Source organism: Terrapene carolina, unplaced genomic scaffold, assembly GCF_002925995.2.
Source record: "Terrapene carolina triunguis isolate 2854851 unplaced genomic scaffold, T_m_triunguis-2.0 Scaffold95, whole genome shotgun sequence".
Lineage (NCBI taxonomy): Eukaryota > Metazoa > Chordata > Testudines > Emydidae > Terrapene > Terrapene triunguis.
In genome coordinates, this window is record NW_020664446.1 from 22,523,606 (window position 1) to 22,536,753 (window position 13,148).

At 40.4% G+C, this 13,148-nt stretch overlaps 1 protein-coding gene across 1 annotated transcript in view; it reads left to right on the forward strand.

Moving 5' to 3' along the window:
• The window catches only part of DOCK1 (dedicator of cytokinesis 1), a 530,692-nt gene that overhangs the window by 97,301 nt on the left and 420,243 nt on the right, over positions 1-13,148 (forward strand). The window contains exons 13-18 of the mRNA XM_026650862.1: positions 539-664; positions 1,357-1,481; positions 1,861-1,959; positions 4,020-4,092; positions 7,248-7,351; positions 8,002-8,185. Coding sequence (XP_026506647.1) covers positions 539-664; positions 1,357-1,481; positions 1,861-1,959; positions 4,020-4,092; positions 7,248-7,351; positions 8,002-8,185 — 711 coding nt within the window. The remainder of the gene's footprint in view (positions 1-538; positions 665-1,356; positions 1,482-1,860; positions 1,960-4,019; positions 4,093-7,247; positions 7,352-8,001; positions 8,186-13,148) is intronic.

Below are 13,148 nucleotides of genomic sequence, written 5' to 3' on the forward strand. Positions count from 1 at the left end.
TACATTCCCCAGAGAAAAAATAAACTAGGACCCTAATTCTGCTACTGTGTATGTCTGCATGTGTAAGAGTGGGCAGAGCTGCACCTACATAGAAACCCATTGACTTTGTGTGGGCACAGGGGTCCGCCTGCCCTTGTGCACGCATTGTGGAATTGTGGCCTCAAATGCTATATCCTCCTTTAGGAATCTCCTACAAGGTATTGTGTAGGCTACATGAGCCACATCCACTATGTCTCCAACACACTCTCTCTCTCTCTCACACACACACTGGATTTCCAGTTTTTCTATCGATTTTGTATTGTTTGCCTTAAAATCTGTTCTAATCTGATGTACCCAGTGCATTCTAGGTGTGATAGTTGTAGTTCTGTTTCAAAGTTTTTCTTAAATAATTATTTCTAGTCTAGTGTTGCAAAATGTAAATGTTTTGGGGGCAAGGCTTAGTTAATTTTATGTGCATTGTCTTTTGAAGTTTATAAGACTCTTTTGTTTGTTTTAAAAAATTGGAAAATATGTCTAATAATTATATTTTATGCTTCAGGTTTATGGGTGACTTTGAAACTTCTTCCAGGAGATATTCATCAGATTAGGAAAGAGTTTCCTCACTTGGTGGATAGGTCCACAGCTGTGGCTCGGAAAATGGGGTTTCCTGAGATTATTATGCCTGGTAGGTGTCAATAATTGCATCGGGATACTAAGAGCAAAATTGGACACGCTGCTAAAGTTCATACTTTTTAGGGCAGTAAATTGATACATTGCCACAGATAATAGAATATAACTGTCTGAATCAAATCCATAAAAATTACTAATATTTTGGTTCATAATTATTTTTTTCAGTTTAGATTAAGTACTTCCTGCCTCAAAAATTTTACATTAATAATTTAGTCACAAAGTCATAGACATTGAGTAGCTGTACTCAGATAGTAGAGCATCTCATTTGTTTCAAATCACATGCACCTGAGTGGTGTTGACTACTTCGTTACCAGTGAATCTGTGAAGCAATGTATACAGTTTCAAAAGGGGCAGCTTAAACTACATGTATAAATGGACAACTACATGTTTAGTTCACGTACTTGAATGCAATAATGGGTAATTGTATTCACATGGTTCGGATGACTGTTATATGTACCAAATGTTTGCTTTATTTCTTAAGTCACCTGTTAAATGTGTCTGTATATCTGGAAGTTTTGAAATATGATTTTTAAAAAAGACCAATTTGAGAAAAAAGCATTACTTGATTACTTGCCTAACAAATGTTCCTTTAAAGTCTCTTATTATGGTTTTATACTTCATTGTTTTATGCAGAACTGCATATGAACATTGTGAGTTTAATTTTTTTATTTTTTTTTGTCCTGCCAGGTGACGTTCGCAATGATATCTATGTAACATTAGTTCAAGGAGATTTTGACAAAGGCAGCAAAACAACAGCAAAGAATGTAGAAGTTACAGTATCTGTTTATGATGAAGATGGCAAAAGATTGGAGGTATTTCTATTGGAAAATGTAATCTCTGAAATATTTCAGTATATTTGTCCACATTTTTCCATCATCATCTTTGGTATTTGTCAAAATCTGAAGGCTTTTTTTTTTTTTTTTTTTTTTTTTAAGAATGCCTTGCCCAAGTTCTCACACCAAAGAACAAATACTTTAGTTTGTTATTTGTGACAAATAAATAAATATTGTGGTATCATTGCATGCAGTTTGATTGAAATTAACTAGTGATTAACTTGGAGCATAAGACCTCTTTTATTCTAACCTACCTATTGTTTCCTCTTTCACTACTGAAAGACAATGCTGATTTACTTGTTCTCTGTTAGATAGGTATGTATGTGTGGGTAAATATTTTTATTCCTTGTCTTTCAAGAGTGTGATTTTTCCTGGGGCTGGTGATGACGCTATCTCAGAATACAAGTCAGTGATCTATTACCAAGTGAAACAACCTCGCTGGTTTGAGACTGTCAAGGTACAGATGATGATAAAATAATTTTCCTCATAATGGGTTAATTTAAAATAAAATGAGAATAGATTTTAATAAGAAATCTTTAAGAACAAAATTAAAGGGAATTAATGTGGTCAATTGTAGGAAGGGTAAAAGTATCAGCTAAGCAAAAGCCTTTCAAGGTTGCTAAGGAACATTGGCATTTAATAGAATGTAAATTACTCTTCCATCCTTGTGGTCAAAATAGATTTTGACAGGGATATTCCACCATCCGTTTAAGATAACTTTCTTTTGTAAACAACAGTACAAAGAAATCATGGTAAACATATATTATAGTGACTTGCTCATTAGTATATTGGGATGCCGGGTTTACTGATGCATTATGCGAATGATGCTAAATTAGCACCATAGTAACAACTTCCCAAGCTAGGTGCCAAAGATTTAATATTAAAAATGAGGCTAGGGTAGCCTTCTGAAAGACACATATTGGCTGTTATTGCTGGAAAGAATGTTAATTGGAAGGAGACTTGGCTAATTTTTTTTCTTTCTCGATATTCTTTCCAAAAAAGACGGCTTTCTCATTGCAGTTGCAGCCAGGAGTTTGCTGCTGTGAGAATTAATAGTGCGTCTACAGTGCACCCCCCCCAGCCCACCCTGCAGCAGCGAGTCTCCGAGGTAAGGTCAAGTGACTTGGGCTTGTGGGGCTTGAACTACAGGGCTAAAAATCGCTGTGTAGATGTTCCTGCTTGGGCTGGGGCAAGGCTCTGAGATGCTCCCTGCCTTGCTGGGTCTCAGAGCCCAAGCTCCAGCCTGAGTGGGAACTATTTTTATCCCTGTAGAGTGAGCCCTGTGAGCCCAAGTCAGTTAACCTGGGCTATGAGACTGACTACTGCTTGGATTTTTTTTTTTTTTTTTTCAGTATAGACGTACCCACAGAAAATGGTTGTGGTGAGGCAGAATGAATTGCAGACTTGTAGATCAGTAACATGCAATCCAAATTTAAATATGCTTAAGAAAATAGGACTTCCCTAATTAAATAACGAGGGGAGAAATATATAGACTTGTGATTTTGTTTAAAGATTATTTATTTATTTAATGCATCACCCTAGGTGTGTGTGGCCTTTTACAGTGAAAAAATTGAATGGGTGAGGTAAGGGAATGTAAGACAGTCACAAGATCATATGGTTGGTTAGGTTTGCGTATCTTGGTGTGACTTACTTGAACTGTTCTTAAGCTGAAGTTTTTAATGATATAACTTTGTGTCTGTACAAATGAGGTGATTGAGGGTGTGTTGTTAATAATAATAATTAATAATAATTAAAAACAGGTTAGGGTGCACTGGATATTTAGATAGTGGAGAGAAGAAGACATTGTGAAAGTGAAGTTGGGGCGGGGTGAGGTCAAGAAAAGGGCTACTAGTACAAGTGGTACGGTGAGACCAAGGCCGTTAAACTGATTTGACAGTAGTGACAGTTGTTGACAGCAGCAGTAGCAACCACCTGGATCAGAGAGAGAGACTGGTCTAGAGAGTTATGTAGTTATAGTGTAAGTGTCAGGAGTCTTATTACTTGAGGTCAGAGGAACTGACAACATCTGAGGGGTAAAGAATACAATGTCTGTTGTTGATGATGTGCAGATGTCCATAGAACTGAAGGGCTCTACGTAAGTTCTATGTAAAGGCTCTGCCCTGACGAATGTAGAAGGGGCTGCTTCAGATATTGGTGGGGGTGAGGGCTGCTGGGTTTTGGTGTCCCTTGTGTAGCTTGCCTGTCCCATAAGGTCATGTGATAGGGAACTTAGTAGGCATGGCTCTCTCCCAGCCTGCTAATGGCTGAGGGAGTGGAGATTTCTTCCAAGGGAGCTAGGGACTTTAAAGGCCTTTCATGGAAAAGTTGTGCTGGTCCTTAAATATCTCATTTGGAAAGAGCCAAGCAAATTATTAGAAATGCAAGAAAGCTAAAATTACATTACTCTCTCTAAAAATGCAGAAAATACATTTGAAGAACCTCTGTGAAAGTCTGGTATTGGTAACAACTATCTGAAGTCATGGGTCTTATTTCTCTCTCCTGTTTTAATTTGTGAAGGTGGCAATTCCTATTGAAGATGTGAACCGCAGTCATTTAAGGTTTACATTCCGTCACAGATCATCACAGGACTGTGAGTACTTCAGTTTTGTTCCCCTGTTGCTTCTGTCAATTCCTGGTGCCTGAAGGGAGAGATTGTTTCTGGCTATTAGTGTGGGGATGAGGTACTTCTACTATCACTACTATTTATTTATTTATTATCGTAGCACCTAGGAGCTCCATTGTACTAGGTGCTGTACAGCTTGTCTTTTTTCCTCTGTTTCCTCTTCCTCTCCTGATAGCCTTCATGCCCTCTTCCTTCTTTCCTACACACCTTCTTCCTAAGTCACCAAATAAGAGACCCAGTAAATAAATCAAATGCCAGCTTTGCCTTAAGCAAGAGGCCCATGGGTAGATAGGTAGGTAAGTAGGAGGTGAGGAGCCTCCTGTTTCAGATGAGGAAAATGGAGACAGGGCACTTGACTTGGTTGGGAGACACTGTGGTCTTGTGTACTTAAGGCAGTTTAGACCTGGGTTCTAATTCTGATACTGACCTGCTGTTTTGTTTTCAAATTATGGTTTGGATATGCAAGCTATTTGCCTTCCTGCAACTCCCACTGATTTTCCTTTAAAATCATTATCAGTCGAGATACTCTGAGCCATCCAGAATGATGCCTTGTGACTAAGCATTTTCCATATGTTAGCAATTACTGTTCTAATAATAGAAGGATTTACTTTGACTGTGATAGAATTCATTTGATATAGGTATTATATATGATTGTCTTGGATAATATGTCACACTCCATGCGGCATACCTCCCGGGGCACAAAACTCCCTGACAGACGCGCTTAGCTGGACCTGGTACCTCAGTCATGAGTGGGAGTTCCGCAACCCCATTTTCTGTTTCATCTGCCATGCTTGGGGCACCCCTCGCTGAGGACCTTTTCACCACTTGTGAAAACTGTAAGTTACTCCTCTACTGCTCAAAGGGAGCCAGGGGCCGCAATTCCCAGGCCAATGCTTGTCCCATGGCAAGGTGGTCTCTGATATGCCTTTCCCTCCATCCCCCTTCTCCTCCAAATTCTGTGCAAGATCTGCCATGACCGAGCCATGGTCCTCCTAGTATCTACTCAGACTCTCAGCCCCCACCCCCAATCTGTCACTCTGATCTGCCAGACATTCTCACGCAGGACCAGGGCAGAGTCCGACATCGCAGCCCAGGCCTGCTTCGACTGACGGCCTCGTTTTTGGATGGGGATCGCATATATACCATGCCTGCTTGACACCAGTGCGACACATACTTATGCACAGCAGATGAGATTCCACACGGGTTTGCTACGCGGTGAAGTGGAAGTTTTTCACGTCCTGGGTGCAACGTCACTGTCTCCCCCTTAAAGACGTCTCTGTCCCCCTTATTCTGGACTACCTCTTAGAACTTAAGACCTTGGGCTTCGGCTTTAGCTCTGTCTGGGACCACCTGGCAGCTCTTAGTGCCTTCCTCCCACCAGTGGACAGATACTTTTTGACGAACAGCTTCCTACCAGTCCTTAAACCTACCCCTCCCTGGGACCCCAATCTTGTGCTCTCTGCCCTCACCAGACCTCCCTTCGTGCCCCTGGCCATGTGCTCCCCCTCACACTTACCCATGAAGGTCATCTTCTCGTGGCCATCACTTCTGTCAGGCAGGTCAGAGACTTGGCAGACATGATGGCTGACCCCCCCCCCATATATGGTCTTTCATAAGGACAAAGTCTCATTACACCTTCACCCTAAGTTTCTCTCGAAAGTAGTCTCTGAGTTCCGCCTCAGCCAGTCTATCCATCTTCCGGTCTTCCATCCTAAACTGCATGCCACTCCCACGCACAGGACGCTGCACTCCTTGGTCGTCTGCTGTGCACTCGCGTTCTACCTAGACAGAACCCGTGCCTTCCGTGCTTCTCCACACCGTCTCATAGCACTGCAGAGCGGTTGAGGAGCCTGGCCCTCTCCTCAACAGCCTTTTATCCAAGTGGGTCTCTACCTGCATCACAGAGTGCTATGCGTAGTCCAATGCCACACCGCCTGGCAGAATTATGGCCCACTCCATGAGGGTGTAAGCAACCATCTCTGCCCCCCTGGTGGACGTCCACTAGCACAATATCTGCTGAGTGGCAACCTGGCCGCTCTCTACATACCTTCACCGCCCGCTGTGCCATCGGCCAAGGGGCAGCCGAAGACGTGACTGTGGGCCATGCCATCCTGCAGGCGGTGATACCTCTTGCATCCTGGCACCCACCTCCAAGCTGATCACTGCTTGATACGCAAACGTGTTTGGAATACATTTAGGGACCTTCACTCAAAGAAGAAGAGGTTACTTATCTGTAACTGGAGGTTCTTTGAGATGTGTGGTCTCTATTTGTATTCCAATACCCATCCATCATCTCCTGTGCTGCGCACAGCTCTATTCAGCAGCAAGAGGGTGACCGAGGGTGCGTCGGCTTGCATGGCCTCTTATAACCTCTCCTGGAACACAAGGCAACATATGACTCATGTGTGGGTCAACGGATGCTGCTGAAAACTTCCGGCTTCGGCGCATGGTGCGCATGCACACCTGCCTTGGGAATACAAATAGGGACCATGCATCTCGAAGAACCTCCAGTTGCAGGTAAGCGACCTCCTCATCTCTACTGCAGTGTAATTATGTGTCGGGTTTTCATTAAGGATGCTTATGTGTGGGCTGCTTTGGGGCAAGGACCGTCTTTTTGTTCTGTGTTGGTATAGTGACTAGCATAATGGGTCCTGAGCCATAAGTAGGGCTCCTAGGTGCAATGGTAATACAAATAATAAGTTGTAGTAATAAAATAGCTGACAACATATCATTCCAGGTATAAGAGATACCGACTTGTTGCTCTGTCAAATAGTAATTTGGGATTTGTATAAAAATGTAGGTCAAGATTTTACTACATTGGTGCCTCAATTTAGGCTTTTAAATCCATAAGCAGCCTGACTTTCAGAAGTACTGAGTGCCCAGCAGCTCCCAAAGAGGTCAGTTTTAGGCACCTGTGTTTGAAAAATCTTTATTTTACTATCTAGCTTGTCTTATGTATAGAGGACTGCATCCTTATTAAATTTCTTAGCCCTTTTCCTGCATATGGGAAGCCTTATCACTGTCAGACTATTTCTAAATGATCTTTCCTTGAGATATTGGAGGAGTGTCTCTGTCAATATCAATTACTTAAACTATGCTGTGTGTCTTATTTTTTTTAACAGCCAAAGATAAATCAGAGAAAATATTTGCTTTAGCATTTGTGAAGCTGATGAGATATGATGGAACAACTTTAAGGGATGGAGAGCATGATCTTATAGTGTACAAGGTATAATTTTAAAGATATTTGCTTCAGTCCTTGCACAGATTTGTTTACTGTGAAAGCTTCACTTTATGGAATCTATTACACATCGGTCTAGTTGTAAGTACATGCAAAATACTATATTTAAAGAACATTGTTAGCAGAGTCAAGCAGTGGAAACGTAAAAGGGATGGGCGGTAATGGAGGTTCATTTCTGTATGGCTCTTTCAGAATGATGCCCAGAGCGCTCAGCAGGACCCAGCAGCATGTACTGTACAGTTGGGATATTCGGAAAATTGAGGGACAGGTCTTGAACAAGTTGTACTGTGCATGTGGAAATGCTGATTTTGTAGGGTTTGTAACTTGGCTGCATATGGATGGATTTTCATGGGAGAGCAAAAAAAGCACGCCTTTGGCCATGTGAAATTTCACATTCCTGCTCCAAACCATGTAGGTGCTAGAGCTGTTCAGGCCTTTTTAAAAAAACGAACAAACAGACTTTAACCTGAAATTTCTCTAAAACCGGAACAAACATAAAGTACATCGACCATAAATAGTTACATAGAGATTTAGGATAAATATCTTTATTCCTGTTTGAGAATATACTATGTAACTTTGTTCTTTATTATTTTAATTATTTTTCATGTTATTTTTTGATTAAAAAAAAAATCTTGCAGGCAGAAGCAAAGAAGTTGGAGGATGCCTCAACGTATTTAAGCTTGCCATCCACTAAAATAGAATTGGAAGAAAAAGGGCACACCACAACTGGGAAGAGCATGCAAAACCTTGGAAGTTGCACCATCAGCAAAGATTCTTTCCAGATTTCTACTCTTGTTTGTTCAACAAAACTCACTCAGAATGGTGAGTTGTTAGAAGAAATGTCTCTCTACCCCACGTGTCCCCTTAACTTCCCCCCATTTATCAGCGGGGAAGGAATGTAGTATTATTTTCTTTTATTTAGGGGATTTTATACTGCTTGTGAAGGGTTTTGATTGGCAGCCCTGGCAAATGAAGTCCTGTCTAGACACAGCACAAGTACAGTATGAGAATTGGCAGTGTAGCATCCACAGCTTGCTCAGTCTATATACTTTAGTCCAGCTCTGCCTAGGGATCAGAAAATATTTCCATGCCCATTTAAGCCAAGGTCCTTCTGGGTGTAAAACAGGGCACCATAGGCTTTATCTAAAACTTTAGTTTCTAGCATGGGTGCAAACAGGTGTGTGGGAGAGGATGATGGAACACATTCCTAGTATCCCTTCAAAGTGCCTCTGTGTATAGAAGAGCTGGTAAAGAGGGTGGTGGAATGGCTATGGTCCCCAGTGGGCTGCCTTATTTGATTTTCATTGTGTGTGCAGGGTTCTCCAAGTGACAAGTTCCATCCTCTTTTTATGTCTGGCACAGAGACCAGAGCAGGGATGGATAGAAGGGTCTGGGAGGGAGGAGGAAGTTGCCAAGCCTCACCCTCTCTGTAGAATGTGCCCCATGGCTGGAGTTTAAGGATTGGGCATGGAGTGGCAGGGATGTGATTAGCATCATAGTATCTCCTCTAAACCCTTCAGCCTCAGACCTGCTTTTCATGCTCCTTTGGCATAGTCACTGATACAGCTCACGGGTCATTGAAGCAACTGATCCTCTTCTCCAGCCAGCTCTTTTGTTTTCACTCTGTTCCTATGGATTGATCAGCCTCCTTCCTTGCTTCTAGATTAGTGGATAGGATTCAGGATATGGGGTAGGGGAAGTCATCTGGGAGTGATGGAGTCATCTTGGGAAAGGAGATAGTCATTATAGGAGTCACCGGGGGAGAGGGATCAGGTAGTACTTGGAGGCTGGCTATTTTAGTGATGTATGATGGAACCCCAGACTTTGGAGGCCAGAAGGAACCTAGCCTAGAGGGGTCTAACCTAATGAACACAAGTCCTCTGCAGTATGTAATTTCTCTGTCCTCTCTTTCAAAAATGTGGTTGGATCTGTGCCTTTGAGATAGCTTAACTTAATTGACAGTTCATACACATAGTATTTTGGAATACTTCAATATCGAATTGACACAGGTTAATTAAAACTTTCAGTGGATTTAATACCATGAATGACTGTGTTGATCTGTACCCCTCTTTCACTAGTATTTTACATAAGTTCTTATAAATACACATATTGTGTAAAGTGTACAATACTGAGTGATGTGTTACTGCCAGCAACCATTAAGATTGTCCTGTAAATATATTCTTTATTCAGTTCCTATCCAAGTAGAAAAATCACAGGTCTGATATGACTTCGTAGTCACCTCACAATTATACTGCAGTACTTTGTGACATCTCTGAAACACATTCCGGTTGTTTTATATTCAAAGCACATAAGATTCACTGCAGTCAACCAATATTATGGCATAAGGAGATACTTAGCAATAATTCTGAAATAATTTTTGAATTGCAACCCAAATATATGATAACATCCTAATGATAAAACAGTAATTTTATAGTTTCATAAAATGTAGCTGACAGAATGCAATATAGAGGGTTGCACTGCTGGAAACATTATTTTAGTTTGTGATTAATAATGTTTATTGTTACAGTTTTTCTTATGTGTTTACTAATTAATGTTAGTAGTATTCAGAAGTTTGGTTAATGAGTTAATAGGACTTTGATGGAGTAAATATAGTGAATACTAAGACTGAGAGAACAGTAATAAATCCTTAATAGATAACTTACATGTGCTTTATACTTTGGTTAATACTGTAATTCCTTATTTCATGTTGCTGATAATTATGTTCTTGTAACTTTTAGTCAAAAACAAGACCTGTGTAATGTTGTGACAGTGTCAATAAGTTCCTTGTATATTCATTCATAGACATGTTAGAAAGAAAAAATATAACATCATCAAGAAATAATATATTCTATTAATTCTTCTATTAATTGAAAAATGGGAGTTCTTTTTTTAAAGGGATGCAATCAACTTAGAAATGACACTTCTGGCTGAAATAGTTAAAACTATTGTTAAAATAATGGCTATGATTTTTCTAATTTTCCTATTATAATAAATATTTTTCTAATCTCTTCAATTTGCTTACTTCGTGCATTTGACTCTCCTTTGTGTGTAGTCAGTTTAACTATTTCCCTCGTAGGTAAAAGCTGCACAAACAGCAACTGGAATAGAAAACCATTTAAAAAATAGATAATATAATTGCAAAATCACAACAGTTGGCTGGGGTTTCAGGGATACATTTAGTTCCTGACACTACTTTTAACTTTTTTTTAAAATACATTTCAACTCTCCGGTGTCCCTTTAATATCCTATGAGCAGTAAATCCATGGCAGTGGTTCTTTTAGCGAATTAGACAATAATGTTGATTTTAAAGATTAATTTCCTCCTTTTTTGATGTTCTGTACTCCTTTTGTTAGCCATTCTACAGCATGTTAAAGATGGATTTATGGCTCTTTTAGTAGTTTTGAAATTCAGCTTTTCTACCTCCCATATTTTAGTTAATCATGATATGTCTGGTTTTGTTTTTGCATTGCATTCGACACTGCATATTGGTGTATTCTGATACACAGGTTTGACAACATCCCCTTTAGAATTCCATTCCTTCAGCGACAGTGCCTCTCAGATGTTGTTTGTCTATCAAATCTTGAATATGTGTCCTTAACATCTGATCATTATCTCTAAGTAGCAAATGTTGGGCACTGAAATCATGAATTTTGTTCGTTTCTCTAAGCAGACATCTGTTTTTTCATAGTTAATATTTGAATAGGCATGAGAGACCAGTGCAATAGCAGGATATTGAAACCTGGTCTGATGGAGTCTCTTTCCTTCTCTTGCCAAGACACACTCAGCCGTTGTGTGCAGTTGTCTCTGAGATTTCTAACACTGTTGGTCTCTCGTCCCCTTCAATTTAATCTGGTGTAGACAGCTGACAAGCTTATGATGCAGACACATGTCTAGGATGCTAAAACAAGATCCTCCCTTGGGGAGGAGACTCGTCCTCCTTTATGCCAATCTAATTATTTCAAGATAAGAATCAGTAAAGATAAGACATTGAGGCCAGATTGTTGTCCAGCATTTAGCTGGAGAATCTATCCCCTACTCCTGACAAGTCTAAAAAAGAACCTGGAATTAAGAGAGACATCCGGGGTTAAAGTGACCAGTTTTCTCATGTTTTGTATTTCCTGAAAAAGAGGTCCAGAATGCTTGATTGTACTCCCTCCTTTGAGGGAGTTCGTTGGGTGCTGAACCTTCTTGAATCTGAAGAAGGAAGTGAGATGGGAGATAGCTTATAAGCAAGCTCTTACTTAATCAGATAAAACATGTCTATTTCTGAAAAAAATATTAATCCAGTGGCTAAAGTAAGTCCCCTAAAACCCCATTCTTGATTTTTTTTTTTTTTTTTTTTTGGGGGGGGGAGGGGTGGAGATTATATTTTATTGCCAGTTGAATTAGTAATACTTTTCACTTACTACTGTCCTACTTTGGGAAATGTATCTTCTAATAAGGGGCAGTCTTTTTTAGCTTGCACTTCCCAGATGAAAGATTTCCCCCCCACCCCTTTGCCCATCACTTTAATCTGTTTCAGCCAAACCAGTGTCTCTTTCACCTTCAATTTATAAATGTATCTCTTTACGTAGTGTTATGGCATTCACTTTAGAGAAGGTAATAGCCTTGAAACATTTGTTGATGCTCAAAAATTATGCTACTCCATGTGTTGCTATTGGTTATTTAAGTATTTTGTAAACAAAACTCTACCTAGTAAGAACTTGACCTTTTCCTTTGGAGGAATACTACTCAGAGGTACCATTTTTTTAATAGTAAATTGCCATACTGTAGTATGGTTTAAAGAACTGATGCATTTATTATGTACATTAGGTAGTTATGTACTTTATTTTTTTCCATGGGATATCTAACGTATACATCTGCTGCATTCTTAAAATACATTGCTAGATCACCTCTTCAGCTGTTAGCTTTAAAAAATAGTTTCTGCGTTGTTTTTTTTTTTAATTTTAAATGCCACAGAAGAATGCACCCTCTGCAGCTTCAAAGGCATGAGATCTGGACTGGTTGGAGGCGTAAGGGTATAGCTCCTTTAAGGGTTTCCCTTTCCCTTGGGATTGAGAGAGGGATGGGGCTGTGGTGGAGTGTGGGAAGCATCATGTAAATTGATGGGCTGGCTAGCAGGGCTAAGCTAAGCCTCTGACCCTTGTTTACCCTGGGGAGAGTATATGAGCCCCACTCACTGCTGGGTTAGAATAGCACCGAGTTGTTTTTTTGGTCTGCTGTGAGCATTGTGCTTGTCACCTTTATTGAGACTGGGAAGGAATTTTGTCTTCACTGTTAGATTGGCCAGTGCAGGAAGGGCTTTCGCCTTACCCACTGCAGCTCAGAGACCTGGTGGAGTGGGTCAGAAGGTTTGGTTCAGGTTGTTGCTATTTAGTAGGCGGCAGGTGTATAGTGCCATGATAAACTGGAGTTGAAAGTGGACTGAGGGGAAGGCATCCCATAAAGAAACTGGGAAATGGGGTTGGGAATCTTAATGTGAGGCACAACAAGGAGATTAACCTCCTTCCCCAGCTCCTTAACCCTTGTACCAGGCTAGTACAGTGAGGCCCCAGCAATGAGCTGAAAACCCGAAGGGAACCCATGAACTTGTGGAAATGATTGTGGAAGAAAACCTGACCTGAACTGTATGAGTTATTGTCTGATAGCTCCCAGATGAAACAAAGTGTTGAGAAACCAGCACTTTCTCAGCCTCCTTTCTAAAAGTACCTTTTGCAAATGTAATCCACTTTTTTGAAAATAGCAGTGCTTTCATAATAAAAATCATAGTCTGTATGCTATAGCA